The 15,596-nt window shown below is 46.2% G+C and overlaps 7 protein-coding genes across 7 annotated transcripts; 4 read left to right on the top strand and 3 right to left on the bottom strand.

Annotated features, from left to right (window-relative positions):
- Positions 1 to 1,432: 1,432 nt before the first annotated feature.
- Positions 1,433 to 2,528, bottom strand: VE01_04248 (uncharacterized protein). The gene is made up of 2 exons (XM_018273723.2): positions 2,302 to 2,528; positions 1,433 to 2,255 (listed from the first exon to the last, which is right to left on the bottom strand). Exons 1-2 carry the CDS (start codon positions 2,468 to 2,470, stop codon positions 1,534 to 1,536), a joined length of 891 nt encoding a protein of 296 aa, XP_018130487.2. The 5' UTR covers positions 2,471 to 2,528; the 3' UTR covers positions 1,433 to 1,533.
- Positions 2,529 to 2,686: 158 nt separating this feature from the next.
- VE01_04247 (uncharacterized protein) lies at positions 2,687 to 4,132 on the top strand. Its single transcript, XM_018273722.2, has one exon. The coding sequence runs from the start codon at positions 2,912 to 2,914 to the stop codon at positions 3,899 to 3,901; it is 990 nt and encodes a 329-aa protein (XP_018130480.1). The 5' UTR covers positions 2,687 to 2,911; the 3' UTR covers positions 3,902 to 4,132.
- Positions 4,133 to 5,517: 1,385 nt separating this feature from the next.
- Positions 5,518 to 6,863, top strand: VE01_04246 (uncharacterized protein). Its single transcript, XM_018273721.2, has one exon. The coding sequence runs from the start codon at positions 5,875 to 5,877 to the stop codon at positions 6,646 to 6,648; it is 774 nt and encodes a 257-aa protein (XP_018130481.1). The 5' UTR covers positions 5,518 to 5,874; the 3' UTR covers positions 6,649 to 6,863.
- Positions 6,864 to 6,987: 124 nt separating this feature from the next.
- On the bottom strand, positions 6,988 to 7,508 carry VE01_04245 (uncharacterized protein; the record flags this gene model as incomplete). The annotated part of the gene is made up of 2 exons (XM_018273720.1): positions 6,988 to 7,402; positions 7,459 to 7,508. The coding sequence occupies 2 exons, from the start codon at positions 7,506 to 7,508 to the stop codon at positions 6,988 to 6,990; spliced, it is 465 nt and encodes a 154-aa protein (XP_018130482.1).
- A 234-nt stretch (positions 7,509 to 7,742) lies between these two features.
- Positions 7,743 to 10,159, top strand: VE01_04244 (uncharacterized protein). The gene is made up of 7 exons (XM_018273719.2): positions 7,743 to 8,167; positions 8,218 to 8,557; positions 8,612 to 8,763; positions 8,824 to 9,192; positions 9,250 to 9,451; positions 9,514 to 9,943; positions 9,997 to 10,159. Exons 1-7 carry the CDS (start codon positions 7,994 to 7,996, stop codon positions 10,022 to 10,024), a joined length of 1,695 nt encoding a protein of 564 aa, XP_018130483.1. The 5' UTR covers positions 7,743 to 7,993; the 3' UTR covers positions 10,025 to 10,159.
- A 763-nt stretch (positions 10,160 to 10,922) lies between these two features.
- Positions 10,923 to 13,393, top strand: VE01_04242 (uncharacterized protein). The gene is made up of 3 exons (XM_018273717.2): positions 10,923 to 12,261; positions 12,315 to 12,598; positions 12,683 to 13,393. The coding sequence occupies exons 1-3, from the start codon at positions 11,245 to 11,247 to the stop codon at positions 13,176 to 13,178; spliced, it is 1,797 nt and encodes a 598-aa protein (XP_018130485.2). The 5' UTR covers positions 10,923 to 11,244; the 3' UTR covers positions 13,179 to 13,393.
- Positions 13,394 to 14,776: 1,383 nt separating this feature from the next.
- Positions 14,777 to 15,201, bottom strand: VE01_04241 (uncharacterized protein). Its single transcript, XM_018273716.2, has 2 exons — positions 14,941 to 15,201; positions 14,777 to 14,890 (listed from the first exon to the last, which is right to left on the bottom strand). Exons 1-2 carry the CDS (start codon positions 15,194 to 15,196, stop codon positions 14,796 to 14,798), a joined length of 351 nt encoding a protein of 116 aa, XP_018130486.2. The 5' UTR covers positions 15,197 to 15,201; the 3' UTR covers positions 14,777 to 14,795.
- Positions 15,202 to 15,596: the final 395 nt, after the last annotated feature.

Here is a 15,596-nt window from a genome sequence, read left to right as displayed (position 1 = left end):
GTATTATGGGCCATAACTCCCGTACGTGCGAGAGGCCCAAGGATTCAATTACGATCGAATAAGGGTTATTATGTAGGGTGGTGGTGTAGTAGTAGGCAGTAATAGTCAATTTTGGTGTTTTGGTGGGCCACTCGTTCGGGTGGGCCACTCGTACGGGAAATACGTTATACCAATTGAAGAGGTTGTTATCACGCAACGACAAAAATAGTAAAAAAAAAATAACAAAAAACAACAACAGTGGGTATTTGCTGGTGGTCACCCACCCAACTACTAATCCACTGATCTCAAGCTTGAAGCGGTTTAATACTCAGGACAGTGCCATTTAGACTAGTAGGTGAGCGTCGCCGCCCTTAAGTTTTTAATGCCTCACGATAATCCGGTTGTCCCCCTTAGCTACCTAATAGCAGCCACGTCAACACGTACGAAGTGGGTCTTGTATTAAGATGTAATGAACGCGATGCACTGCGACTTTAGATGGCCATAGATATTCTAAAGAAACGCAGTCCAAGAGTAAACTAATAGTAAGTCCGCAGATTACTAGTAAGTCTGTAGACTAGTAGTAAGTCCGCAGGTTAATGGTAAGTCCGTAGACTAATACATTCAGCGGGTCCGTTAGCACGTGGCAAGTAAAGCTCTAGCAATATGAAAGCGCTGGTATATTCCAGACAGGCAACAGCAGGCCAGGTGTTATAATATAAGGCTACTCTGGACTGCTATTGAGCTAGTAAACTTGGTTTTCTAGGCCAGTATCTTGCTTCCGAACCAACCGCCAACTCCTACTCATTAATGTCCTTGTCCTTCCTCTGATGACAATAACCCTCTTTGCGTTCGCAGTGATAAAACCTCAGGCAATGCGTAGCCTATACCGCCATTGCCGCCGTTTACCATAACTGTTCTCTTATCTTAGATTGGCTCTAAAAGCTCGGAAGACTCATTGTAGAGGATAGTGAATAAAGGTGATGATGTTTCTTTGCAGAATTGGCTCCGCAGGACAAAACGACCCCACATAAGGACGGTCCACCCTGCTCCCCAACGATTGATTGTAAATATTGCCTATATTGTTGACTTTGTACGGACTTAACGGACTTTAAGGGGAATGCTCATCCTGTATGCTCTTGTGAGTAACTTTCACCTAACGTTAAGGGTGAGAGTTACTCACAAGAGCATACAGGATGGGCATTCCCCTTAAAGTCCGTTAAGTCCGTACAAACTGGCTGCAGCTAGTATTGCATCACCTCTTGACCAAAGAGCAATCGACAACCTTGACACATGCTGTTGGTGCTTCTCGAGCCCTTGCACAACAGCAGAGCAAGGACTGTAATTATCTTTTCCCGCTGTTCGGGCGGAGGCGGGGTCAGCATTTGTCTGAAAGTCGACTACTCGCAGGAGGTGATTATAGCAAATAATTTATACGCGTATCCATGAGACTTACATGATGATTTTGGTTCGCGTTCACGCCTGTCTACGCCCTAATCGCATCTTATTTCATAGAGGCTCGTTGCGGAATGGCCAGATATTGAAATTCGAGGTAACCTATGTCTGCCTCGGCGTATATACAACCGATGGGATACAAAACAACGGCTTTCCTCCCCGTTTTAGGCGCCAATAGTTCGTAGACCGAAACAAATCCCAACAATCCTTGATTGCCAGGCCCCATACAGACGCAAATGAGCTCGTTACCTCCCAGCCGCTAGGATCCCACGGGTCTTTCCAGACTAGTATGCCTGCTGTCCCTTCTATTGAGCTACATAGGTCTGCGCAGAGCCCGTATTCATCTATAAAAGACTCAGCGGCAATCAAATTATCGCGCATTTGAGTTATTGGGAATAGATCAAGCCATGGGTGGTGTGGAGTCGAGCGCTGGAGAGCAGTCGGCTGTAAGCTAAGAGGGAGGGAAGCCAATTCATCGCCAACCCGTGAGGGACCAGCAATGCAGAAAGGAGACAAGGCATCGTTGTGCATCTGGGTCGACGTATACCCTAGGACATCGATATTGAACATCAGAGCCCGAATTAGGTTTACTTGCGTCAGGCCGAGGAGAAGCTCCGTGCGAGGAGAATCGGCTAGGTAGTGGCTATAACATATGTGTTCCAGCTGACAGGCGACCCATTTCGCCTGTTCCGAATGAATCCCAAGCCTGTAAAGATCCCTTAGACATGCAAAGTGGTTGATGCAGTTGCCAACAAGGCTTATAGGTGGCGTTGCCAGCCGGTCCTCTCTCTCTGCATTGTCCACAGCACAGCGCTGGCGGCGACCTAGATAGAAGGTCAATTGATGCTGACGAGGGAAAGGCGGACTTACGGCGCTTTCTCTGATTCAAGCGATTCTGCGCTATTTTCCTTCTTTTCGGATCAGTGATGCCGGTCCAATCATCTAGCATCCGGAATGCAATATGCGGTGGGTTATGCTGCGAAGTGGAACCGTGGGCGGGGACCGAGGCCGATATATGGCGCTGAACATTCACCTCCATATCTAACAGCAGGGTGCATTCATAAACGCGAATATTGTGATACGATATGAAGGAGGAGAGAACCGGATGGAGCAGGACGGGTGTTGGCTAACACCAACCTATAGTCACGGCGAAAGACCGCTACCGAGAAACCACGAATGCGCTAATAATGCGGCTGTCACCCAGCTGCATTAGCGTAACTTTAAACTGAGCTACTGAACAACGTATGAGAGTCAAGCGGCAATCCTCACGCTCAAATCTTTGTCGTCATGACTCGCGAGAACCATATAAGCGCAAACTTACGTAGGTCACCGCGAGTAGCATGATAGAGCTACCTCGCCGTAAATCCGAGCGTCGCTTCGTATATATAGAGACGTAACTCCCGTCTGTTCCTCGTGAAGCACAAAAGACTTCTTTATTTCGTTAGCAATTCTACATACGTTACTACGCTTGCACCTCATCATGAGTTCTCGATACGCTGCAGCTTACGAACACCCGAAAGGCCCCGGGGATGCACGCCCAACAGCCGAACAGATTATCCAAGACGAAGGTCTGGTTGGAAAGTGGGCGGACAAGGTGATCTTAATAACAGGTTGTTCTTCGGGCATCGGAGTCGAGACAGCAAAGGCGTTGTCCAAGACTGGGGCAAAAATGTACCTAACAGCACGAAGCCTCGAAAAGGCAAAGAAAGCCCTCGGAGAGCTTTCAGAGTCTCCCAATGTCCATCTTCTGCAGCTTGACCAGGAGTCTCTGGATAGCGTTCGGGCTTGTGCTTCGGCACTACTTGCAGAGAATGACCGATTGCATCTCTTGATTGCAAACGCAGGAGTCATGATGACCCGCAAAGAACTCACGAAGGACGGGTTCGAGCTTCAATTTGGAGTTAATCACCTGTCACATTTTCTCCTCATCAATCTCCTCACACCGGCTCTACTGAAGGCGTCCACCCCGTCGTTCGAATCAAGAGTAATTGTTCTGTCCTCAACTGGGCATAAGTTTTCTTCCGTCAATTTCAAGAATATCAATTTCGACGGCGAGTTTGACGCAATGAAGGCATATGGGCAGAGCAAAACAGCAAATCTGTGGACTGCAAACGAGATCGAGAGGCGCTATGGGTCTAACCGACTCCACGCCTTCAGCGTTCATCCGGGGGCCGTTACAACCAACCTAGGCCAACACATGTCAGAGGAAGAGATCAAAGCCATAACCCAGGACCCAAAACTTATGGCCAGCTACATGAACCCAGCTCAGGGCGCTGCTACTAGTGTGTGGGCGGCTGTATCGAAGGATCTTAATGGTCAAGGGGGAAAGTACCTGGAAAACTGCCAGATATCAACTCCGCATGATCCCGCAGGGGGGATGTGGGCTCCAGGTTACGGCCAGCATGCCTTCGATGTGGCCGGCGCAAGGGAACTGTGGGATGTTTCACTGAAATATGTTTCACTTGAGTGAACAATTATTTCTGCGGTTTAGTTGTTTTTGATTGAGGAAGTCCGTGGAGGCGGAAACGCCTACTCGGTTGCTTTCAAAATATTTTGTATAAAGCATCAATGCTATTTAACTTATATAACGGGGCGGGGCAATGAAATGCTATGCCTAGAGTGGATTTTTAGCCAGGAAATTCTTTTATATAAACTGAAGTCGCAGCCACCCCAATCACCACCGAGCGATGACTGCTGAGCGCCTATGATCATAGAATGAGATCACTATTGTCCAGTAGATGGAATTGCCATGCCTGTGAGAACTTCGAATGTCGTTGGTTTTGTTCCTCCTCCAAATCTCCAAATTACGTGAATTTCACAGTCTTGTGGCTTTGATGTGGCACCTCTGCACCTTTTGGGGGTCTCAGTTTACGTGGCTCAGATTTATGGCTCACAGGTGCAACATAGAAAATAAGACCAAGGCACCTGAACAGGTACGTAAGCTAAAACGGCCACACTCTAGTACCATTAGAAATCGACGCGAGACTGACACGAAAATTGACACAAAATCATCGCTTCGCCTCACCCTGCTCACCCTGCTCACCCTAGCTTCACCCCTTAAGGCCGCAAGGGGCTCAGATTCCACGCTAGGCCTATTAGCACGATTAAAAGTATTAAGCCACTGAATTACAAGCATGTGTATGGCAGAGCGGACGGGATGCGTAATTCTCTTAAGTCTATAGTTGTATGTGGTTTTTGTTCTTGTATTAAAACATAAGTATAGAGGATGACCTTTAGAGAGGTCCTCCCTCCTACTAAGTAATAACAATCTTGCCTTTAGACGTGAACTTAATATAGTAGAGGGCTAGTAGCCACTTCTGTCATTAACTAGTAAGAAGAAATGTTATAAGTATAAATAAATTAGAAAATGTTCTTAGATAGATTTATTAGACAATCCAAGAGGAATATTAGGTCTAGTATTAACTATAATATAGTAATATTACCTATGTTTAGAGAATAAGGTAGATAGGTTATTACTATTATTATAATCCTATTACTATTCTTAAATTCTTCTACTAATCCTATCTTATTACTACTCTCTAAATTAACACTTCTACTACTCTTATACTATTACTAGGGTCTACTATAAGAGTAGTAATTCTCTCTAAAGTGGTTTACGACTTAGTAGAACAGAATCTAATTTAGGCGAAAACTAAATAAGAGGAAAGAGTTGATGGTAAAACCGATATGAAACTGCGAGCAACTCGGAAAGACGAGATAATAATTAGCGATCTGTTGTAGGATATTAAAAACTTCACCTTCCCGAGCGATAGGCTATTGCGGGAATATGTCCTCGTCCCACATTCTCGCCGCACAACAAGTGCTTGGCTCGCGGGACCATCATATGGGCGCTACACCAGTACACTTTCTAAACTGCAAAACAATTTAGCATAACGACACGATTCACGAGTTATCACATGGTTTAAGTGGCCGATCTCCAGCACGTAACATGCCACATCGGGTATTCGGGAATCGACTAGGCAGTGCAGATTTGCGGGATAAGCGAGCTACCGGCAACGGGTCGCCGGATATATAGATCTGCCAAATTTGGTTAGCGGGTTTGCGGGTACCCGTTACAAGTGAATACCCCTGGCTCTGCAGGGTATGGTATTCGGGGAGCGGGCAATTGGCCAGCTCCTACTCAGTGCGTGTGGACGAGTGTCGCCCCAGAGAGGTGTCCTAGCTCCTCCACGGACATATGCACATACCCTTGGCTGGGCTGAGCCCCTAGAATATGACGAGAACCGTGAAAAGGTCCGAGAAGAGATTTACGGAGTGGCGCGGTAGGGAATCTTTGCAGTAATGCCAAGTTAAGTAAAGGCTTGTGTCCGCCGCTTGTTCTGTTCTAATATCTACGACTCTTCTCTATTTAAGCTGCTCCCTTCAGCTCCTCAATTTACTCAGTGCTTTGGTCCTTAACCTCAGCATTCCCATCACTTCACTATGTCTGATAAGCCCACACTCATATTGGTGCCTGGAGCATGGCACAGTACTGAAACATGGGATAAAGTTTCTTCACTCTTAGAGGCGCAGCAGTACAAATGTGTACCCGTAGCTCTTCCATCAACAGCGGGGAATGATTCAGCAACTTTCGGAGAAGACGTCGACGCCGTTCGAGATTCCATCGCAGCGGAGACCACACAAGGGCATGATGTTGTAGTTGTTGTGCACTCCTACGGCGGTGCAGTCGGCCAGAGTGCAATCAAAGGCCTCACCCGCGTCAAGCAAAATGTTCCGCCATCTTCAAACGACCAATCCGGCTACGTCCTCGGCATCGTCATGATGGCCTCAGGATTCGGCCAGACAGGGGTAAGCTTCATTGACGGTCTTGGCGGCAAACCACCGCCATCATGGAGGGCTGATCCGAGCGGTTTTGCCATCATAACAGTTCCACCTAGGGAATTGTTCTACCACGACCTTCCCGAGGCAGAGGGCGATTACTGGGTCACCAAACTGAAGAAACAGTCGCTGAAAGCTTTGATGGAGGGTGGCGAGCATTCTTATGCTGGCTGGAAGGATGTGCCGGTTTGGTTTTTGGCATGTACAGAGGACAAGGCTTTCCCTGTTCAGGCTCAGATGATGCTTGTGCAAGTTGCGAAGGATTCCAATGCAAATATCACCTTGCGAGAGGTTGAGAGCAGCCATTCGCCGATGCTGAGCAGGCCGAAGGAAACTGTTGATTTCATAATAGAAGCCGTGGCGTCATTTACAGAATAGAAAAAGGAAAGCTTGTTATGTTCAATTCTGCTCTGAGACGTTTGTGCAATAGAAAACAATGCCTCCCTTTGCAAATTCTTCTAAGCTTGCTAATGAAATAGTTGAGAACGTTGTGACACAACACTAAGGTGAAGACACATCCTTCAACTTTATTAGCACCATCTCGCTGCTTAAATACTATCCTGCTAATTGCGATTTAATTTAACAAGTCTGCCTATGCAATCGCGGTAGATATATACTTTAAGTTCAGCATTCTAAACTTCTAATACAACGATCTTCCAATTCATATGTGATATTGCACTATTTCCCTATGGCACAGGTTCATGCTCCCTGCTCCCTTCAGGACCCCTGTTGTTCAGCCTGCAACTTCATTATCTGTGCCATCACTTCCTGCCTGTATTCCTCATCAATTACAACAAGCCCCGCTACGCCATCTTTTTCCAGAATTGCCTCCATCTTTCCTGTATCCATTACCATCGTGACAAACAGGCTCGCTTCCTCAGTCTTGCAGGCATTATCGTTAATACGATGTCTGCATGCATCCTGGAGCCTCGTAAAAACTATCATCGGATTGTCGTTCATCTTGTTGAGAACGCTTCCTGTGAGGACGTGTACCGCCACGAATGCTCCGGCATGGGTATAGGGTGGCGTTGAAGCGTTCGGAGGGTGGGTCACTTTCGTTCCCATGATCGACTTGTCGGGGGTGTTAAGAAATTTGTACTTAAAGAGGACTTCAAGGTCCGGGAATGGACGTCTGCGAGAGGACTACAGCTAAGCTAATGGATACTATCGGTTGATTCGATCGCTTACGTTAAATCGTACTTTGGCTCTTCCATGTCTGCGACTTTAAAAAACACCATATTTGCTGAATTTAAGGTATGAGCTTCAACGAAAGCAAAGTGCTAAGGGGGGCCGAAGACGTACTTACATCATCTCTACAGCAGGATTCACGACTTATGATATGGTTTAAGGTGCTGATTTGCAGCAGGCAAGGTGCTACATCTGAACTTACGGGTCCGCGGGTATTCGGGGATCGATGCAGATGGAGTCGACGGGTACTCGGCAACCCAAAAGCCAGAACGAGAAGCCACAATCTCCTCCGTCAAATAGTGACCCTTCCTAGGATCTCCGCTTTTTCTGCCACTGTTGGCTAGAGCTCCACTAACGGGTAAAAACCTATCCTTAATACCCGTAACGGGTGGTTTTTACGATTCGATCACTCCGAAAACCCCGAGCGAGGCCCTCATATAAGGTGACCTGCGCTTAGTTTTCTAGGCTCTTTAAGGCAAATGACAATCGGTAATATTCACCTCATCACCACCCTTGTACGGAAACCCTTCACAGGATGCCGAATTTTGATCAAGTAGCGGCTGGGCCAGATGACTTGTTGTTCAGCCATAACGGTGCATCAATAAAGGCTCTCGCCGAAAAGGAGGCCGATATTGAGGTTCCTCCAGGCCCACCTGCAGCCGATCCTGAGGCCTTAGAAATGCCAGTCAGAAGTGTTCAGGGATTTACAGTAAGCTTCACAATCTAGATATGTTGGTATCAAGCTCATGTGTATTTCAGTGGGCCCTCGTTGTCTTTGCTATTACGGGATCGACATTCCTCTATGCCCTAGACAACACCATTGTTGCCGACATTGGCATTAATGTTGTATTAACATTGGGTGAGATCGAGAAGCTTCCTTGGCTAGGAACGGCGTTCACGTTGTCATCGATGTCGACTATTCTTGTCTGGTCTAAGGTTTATACCTTGTGGGATGCTAAACATTTATACTTTATCTCATCTGTGGTATTTGAAATTGGCTCTGCGCTCTGTGGTGCTGCACCTACAATGAATGCAATGATCGTGGGGAGGGCTATTGCTGGACTGGGTGCTTCTGGTGTTTATATCGGATCTTTGACACGTTAGTATATCAATCACATCCGATCTTATGTTATTAACCGAAACCATTATCTAGTTATTTCGGTCAACACATCTGAACAGGAACGTCCGAAATACATGAGCTACACAGGTCTCAGCTGGGGTGCAGGCTTTGTCCTTGGACCAGTCATTGGAGGGGCCTTTGCTGAGAGTGGTGCAACCTGGCGCTGGGCGTTCTACATAAATCTGGTAACGTAACGCTACGGCCCTATATATATTAACCAGACCAGCGTACTAACGATTGTTTAGGTCATTTTTGGCATTTTCGGACCTATCATCATCTTCATGGTTCCTAGCTGGGATCCGAAAAAGGGACAGCAGATCTCCTTCACTGCAAGAGGGGCAAAGATGGATTGGTTAGGTGCTGTTCTTGAAATCGGAGCTTCTGTTTCAGGGGTCATGGCGATAAGTTTTGGGGGTACAATTTACCTGTGGGGCAGCGGGGAGACGATTGGATTGTTTGTCACGTCGGCTGTGCTCTTCGTCCTGTTTGCACTCCAGCAGACGTTTTGCATCCTAACAACAGAAGATGACAGAATATTCCCAGTTCAGTTCATGTTGAATAAAGACATGCTACTATTGTGGCTCATAACTGCGTCGATCGCCGGATCGGTTTTGGTATATTAACCTAATTCCGAGTTAACCTTTAATGAGGAGTCAACTAATGCATGCTAGGTACCAATCTATTACATCCCTATATTCTTCCAGTTGGTCCATGGCGATGGCCCTGTTGATGCAGCTGTGCGATTGCTTCCTATTGTCATGACCTACGTCTTTATGGTAATGCTAGGTGGAGTCGTCGTCTCAAAGACAGGTCATTGGTGGCCCTGGTTCTTCTGTGGTGGTATATTAGCCACTATCGGTGAAGCTCTATTTTGTAAGTACCTCGGTGAGATGTTTCTCGAGGTGGATCGTTTCTAATCTCATTAAAATATTTAGATGCGGACGTCAACATCACTAGCAGCCAGTCTAAAGTTTACGGATATAGCTCCCTGGTTGGCGTAGGGGCGGGCGCTGTCGGTCAGCTCTTCTACTCTGTTGCACAATTTAAAGTCAAGGCACATGATATTCCCTCCACCATAGGTTTTATTTGCATGGCACAGTATGTTGGGCTAACCGTTGCGCTGTGTGTTTCCGGCTCCCTGTTTCTGAACGTCGCGCAGAAGTCCGTGGCGGCTTTGCTGCCACCTAGCACGCCACTTGAGACAGTGCGGGCGATTATTCAGGGAACAGATAAACAGTCGATCCTCGCACAGACTATTGAGGTGCAGCAGAAAATTATGGTTGTGGTGGTAGATGCGATTAAGAATACTTACATTGTTAGTCTGCTTGGGGCTGCCCTGACAGTTGTGGCGACGTTGTTGCTGAAGTAAGTTCTACGTCAACCTGTATGTTGAGTATGGCTAACATCACTCACTGCAGGCCAACGAGACAAAAGTTCTCTAAGTGAAAGGTGTATAACATAGGGCATGAGACTACCGATTTTACGCAAATGAGTTTAGACGGGTTATAATAAAGGTTGCCATAAAGCGGTTAGACGGTCTTGTGCAGGAGGGATGTCGCCTGCCACCACAGTAGCACGACATCGAATGGTTTGTAGAATGTACTATAGTTATAAAATGAGAAAGTTCTGTAATTATTTAGGACGCATTCCATTTTCTCCATTTTCATCTGTTGGACTCTGCAGTCAGTGGTATTTTAGCTTTAGATGACGGTAATTACTAAAAGGCGCAACAATATTATTATATTTTATGCAACTATAGTAGCAATATCCCAACATGTAGAGACCTTGACAATATTTATAATATGTTCGTTTTATGGTTACGGTTCTATAAATGTAAACTAGATAATGCATAACTGGATGTAAGGCTACGTAGGCCACAGTTCCACACATCTAATGGGAATTTGATTAACCCGCAACTCAAGTCATCCCTCTAACAAGCAAATAATTCTAACGTAATGCAGTATGCAACGGCTGCGGATCCGGGACGTTCCGACACCAGAACCATGATCTTAATCTTGTCCCGCAACGGTTGCTATTGGATAAGCGTGAATGTGAATGTGAGTGTGATTAGTATTATGTCGTTGCGTATTGCACTCTCGACACCTCTGGTGACACTTGGAAATTTAAATCGGTTATGTTTCCTTTTTTATTAGCCTAATTTAACTTCCATAAAAAAGCCGCTGCCACAGTAGGATCCCACGGTATAATAATCCGCCGAGCAGACTAGCAGGATGGCGGACTTGCGAGGATGATGCCCGTTTGGGGATCCATGACGAGAGAACCCGGGCTGACCCGGCTGACTCACCACCACGGAGCAATTTTTAATGTTGCACTGAGGAGAATTATCTTTACGACGAGAGCATGATAGGAATTCACCAAAACCTATACTTTGGCACGTTTAATAACTAGAAACTTCGACCATTGGGTTATTTTGGGTTTCATAGAGCGTCGCTCTGTATTGTTTTTGTCCCGTTTCCTAATCACGGGTTACTTCGCCACCCGTAAATCAATTCAACGGAACTGGCTCCGCGTTGTGCAGCCTCATCTTTTTCAGGCCTTCGTACAACTCCTCCCACTACACAATCAACTCTATTTGACAATATATGTTACCACCACAAGGGGCCTTTCATACTATTACACAGTAGCCATCTCTATAGCATGTGAATATGAGTTCATCACAGCTAGACCTGGATACGGATTTCTACTTTGATGCCGACCTTTTCTCCTACCAGCAAGACGAATTCTACATGCATCTAGACCAGCTTGAAGTGGCAGAGGGTGCAGAAGCAGACCCAAAAGCTGGATGTGCAGAAGTAGACCCAAAAGCTGGATCTAGGGTCTCACTGGCCTGCATACCGTGCAGAACACGCCACATCAGGTGTGACGCGCGGACTCCGTCCTGCTCAAAATGTCAGTCGGACAATCGCACTTGCTCTTATACGAAGTCAAGGAGGGGTGGACAGCGCTCAAAGGGGCGGCGGAAAAAGACTGCTTTGGATCCTCATTGGCCTGAAGGTTTAGACCTACACGGTCCGCTTCAATATCAACCTGCGAACATTGCAGTGCCGGCATTATTTCCTAACGGTACGACGCCCGAGACTTCTGAAGCCTCTAGTGGTCTCAGCTCGTTTCATGACCGTGACTACTCGACAATGCAGTTTCTCGACTCATACTACACGTATTTTCATGACGCCCATCCTATTACTTTGCCTCGGGGCTATCTAATCTCACGGCTTCAATCGAACCCGGTATCCCTAGAACAGGTAGAGCACGTGATGGAATATATTGGATCGCTATACACTCCACATATAGCATCGGAATATCTGAGGCACAAAGTAAGTGTTCAGCTGTCAGCAGGGAATCTACCGATGACTGGCTTCTCCGTGCAAGCTCTCATGCTTTTTGCATTAGCGACGCACTGCTGTAACAATTTTGAAGAGTCTCGGGTACTCCTTGACAGGGCTATCACTATGGCGTTAGAGATTAAAATGCAGTCTAGGTCATTTGCACAAGCGAACGGAGAAGGTAACGCTGTTTTAGAAGAAAGCTGGAGGAGGACGTGGTGGCTGCTCTTCATTATGGATGGCACATTCGCTGGTGTTATGCATGAGACATCATTTAGGCTGTCAAATATCCCAACTGACGTTGATCTGCCTTGCGAGGAGCGAGAGTATGCCAAAGGAGTAAGTTGAACTCCACAAGAGCTCTTACAAGTTGGACTAAATCGAATCTGCAGAATATACCAGCTCCGAAATCATTACTGGAGTATGAAACTCGAGAGTTTTCAGATGAAGAAATTGCTTTCTCGTCATTTACTTACCTTATTGATGGGGCGCGAATCATCAGCTCTGTACTACCAACCATCAGCCAAGCTGGAGAGCCTTCTGACCATGCGGCAACCGCAGCAAATGCAAAACTGGTCAGCTGGGTCGTTCATCTGCCAGAATCTAAGAAGCAGATAATCCATGAGAGTGGAAAGATGGATGAAGTAAATTTTCAAGCGCACATGCTCATCAATTTGTAAGTACTTAATTTGAAAGCAGCTCGCACAAATACTATTCTGACGCAATTCGTTCGCAAATATTTGATGCTGATTTGACATAGACTCGTGCTCTACCTTCATCGCCCAAGATCACGTCTCGCCTATAGCGGTGTGGAAGGCTCGTCAAAATGCACAGTTACGCCTTCATCAGAACAAATGACGAGGATGAGGCAAAAAGCTTACGCGCTCCACACCAACAAGACACTCTCGTGTCTTGAAACATTGCTTGGCATGATGGCCCTTCCAACCCCTATTCTGAAGCACACGCCTCTAATAATATGCGGTGTTGCTATGGCCATCATGGGCCAAATGGCCGCCTGCAACTTGGTGCTTGAGTCTAATAAAGCCGCCGAGGGTCGAGAGCGCATCCGTCTTGGTATTGGGGCCTTAAAGGAGTTTACGGAAGTTTGGCCACTAGGCAGGAGGACGAATCTAGAGATGAAAGCTATTGGCCGAGAGCTGCTAAACATTCCAAATGCCAATGGGGTCAGGACACCGATGGGAACGGTACTAGGACAGGAAGACGAGTTTCGTACGGTCACGGCCACTTTAACATGACTCAGCGTATTGTGATATTCCGGCTTTGAATTTGACACTGGAGTACCTTGGGCCGACCTTCCTCTTAACTCAGCTCAATTTGGGAAGGGCATTTTGTTCATAATACGCGATGTTTAATGAAATAGGAACAGTTGCAGGATGAAGCTGGTAAGATTAAATAAATAAGCATAACAGTTTTAAGTTAGAGTAATTCCCTTAATATTAAAGTACACTAGATCTTTTCAAATGCCTCCTCTGCTCTTCAGTTATCCTCAACGCTTACTTATGAAACTAGCATACTGCCTTCTATGCAACATCTAAGCTGTGCAATTCAAAGTGCTTCTTTTACAAAGCTCAGCGTCTGGTTAACTAGTTGAAATCCCATTATTCTGCCGTGTCAAGGGTGTAATATGCCCTTAACGCCGTCTAACCCGGCTATTCAATATTATTCAATAGAAAAGCACAAAACATAGGTCATGATCGCTTGCTGATAGACTTGGCCACCATTGAGGTTGGCTCCGTTAGTTCCGTACCGAAAATTCTGTCCCAAAAGCGACTGGTGATCCCATATCCATTCTCGTAATCCATGAAGTGGTGCTGAAGATGATATTTCTTTGAGCTTGGTAGAATGATGAGAGCCGAGAATGATGAATAAAGTAGTGTGTTAAGTCGTAGCCGATATATCCAAAGACACCTCCACAGAAGACTGCAGTAGCGACATGCCAACTCCAGCAAAAAAGTGTGTGTGCTAGCATCCAAAATGGGAGAGCAAGGATAATAAACATTGCAGGAGGCATAACAAGTCGGTATTTATCCATAGGGAGATGAGATAGTGGTAGAGGGCACGCCTTTAGTTAGGTTGTCCTGCTTGAGCTCACTGACTTCCTTGTGAGAGGCAACCAGCCCAATATATAATCCTCCAGAATGTCGTATGCAGCTTCGGAGTGAGCATGCAAACCTTTATTTTGCACAATGTCTGTTATATCTTTTCCGCCGTTCTCAAGAAGAAGATCTTTTCCGCCAGGATGTGAATCTAGGAATTCCGTGATATCGTAAGCCTTGTCTCCCATCGTAACGTGGCATTTCGCTGATGTGTTGCTCTCAGAAACATCTCGCTAGGGTATCACGGGTACTGTTTTAGACGGCATTTGGATGCTCTGGGTAAGAAGTGAGGTATATGGGGTGTCAGATAAAAGAATCAATGCTCTTGAATGGGTTAGAATGATGCTTCCCAAGATTTGACTCGCAAGTACGTGTCGAGATGTAGTCGAAGTACCAAAGCCTACGAATATTTCTACTTTAATAGGGAGAGAAGTATTTGCGCTTCCTAATGCCTCTGTACGGGACCCGAAAAAATACTCGATGTCAGTACTATTTCAATTCCCGAGTCCCCGAATCCCCGAGTACACCAGTCCCCATAACGGCTTGCATTCCGTTGTTAATTGGTTATTCGACATCGACCTGCTGTTATATCACCGGAGGCAGATTAATATATTCCGTAGAAAACATTAAGCTTCATGAATGTACTAAACTACTTAGTGGGGATTATTTGTGTGTTGATGGCATAGTTCTGTTAACCATAATTTACAAGTTGATTGATTTATCTCTAGAAAAAATACCCCATCCTCGACACCAACATTACTTTCTATACCACATCCTCATTGTTTTCGACCGCCGCATTTTTTTCTGAAGCTTGAATATTCCATACAAAAGCGCCTCCGCCGTCGGTGGGCCTACTTTTATTAGCCTTACTTCTTAGAAATGTCTGCTTCCCAAAACTTACAGCCAGGAACATAGATGTCGACTGGCACAATTCTATCACAACCGCGCACGACGGAATAGCTGTAGTGGTAATATCCGCCTCCGTTTGCACAGCTGCCCATGCTTATAACCCATTTTGGGTCCGGCATTTGATCATACACCTGTCTCATGGCCGGTGCCATTTTGTTCGTCAGCGTTCCAGCTACGATCATCACATCGGCCTGGCGCGGTGAAGCTCTAAATATTATGCCTAGCCGGTCTTGGTCATAACGTGGCATGGATGTATTCATCATTTCGATTCCACAGCATGCAAGGCCAAAAGTTACGGGCCAGAGTGAGCCTTGATGCGCCCAATTGGCAAGTTTGTCCATTGTGGTTCTATGATGTTAGAACTGTACGACAGGTGACGCTGGGAATAGCGAGGGACTAACAATGCGTATTCCGCTGCCCCTTTTTGTGTGTCTTGGCTTGGGAGTGGAGCATGTTGCCTTTGTAGTTGTCGATGGAGGGGCATTTGAATCTCTTGGGTCTGTGGCACTTTCGACACAACAGCTTGTGTTGACCACCGACGTTGACTATACACTGTCGAATTTGGCAAGAGGCCCTGCTTGACCGGAGAATATGCTAAACATTGGATTGGAGACTACAGCGTCAGTACTCATATGGTGATAATAGCTC

Source organism: Pseudogymnoascus verrucosus, assembly GCF_001662655.1.
Source record: "Pseudogymnoascus verrucosus strain UAMH 10579 unplaced genomic scaffold scaffold_21, whole genome shotgun sequence".
Classification (NCBI taxonomy): domain Eukaryota; kingdom Fungi; phylum Ascomycota; class Leotiomycetes; order Thelebolales; family Thelebolaceae; genus Pseudogymnoascus; species Pseudogymnoascus verrucosus.
Note: the sequence above shows the minus strand (reverse complement) of the source record. Positions and strands in the feature narration are given on the sequence as shown.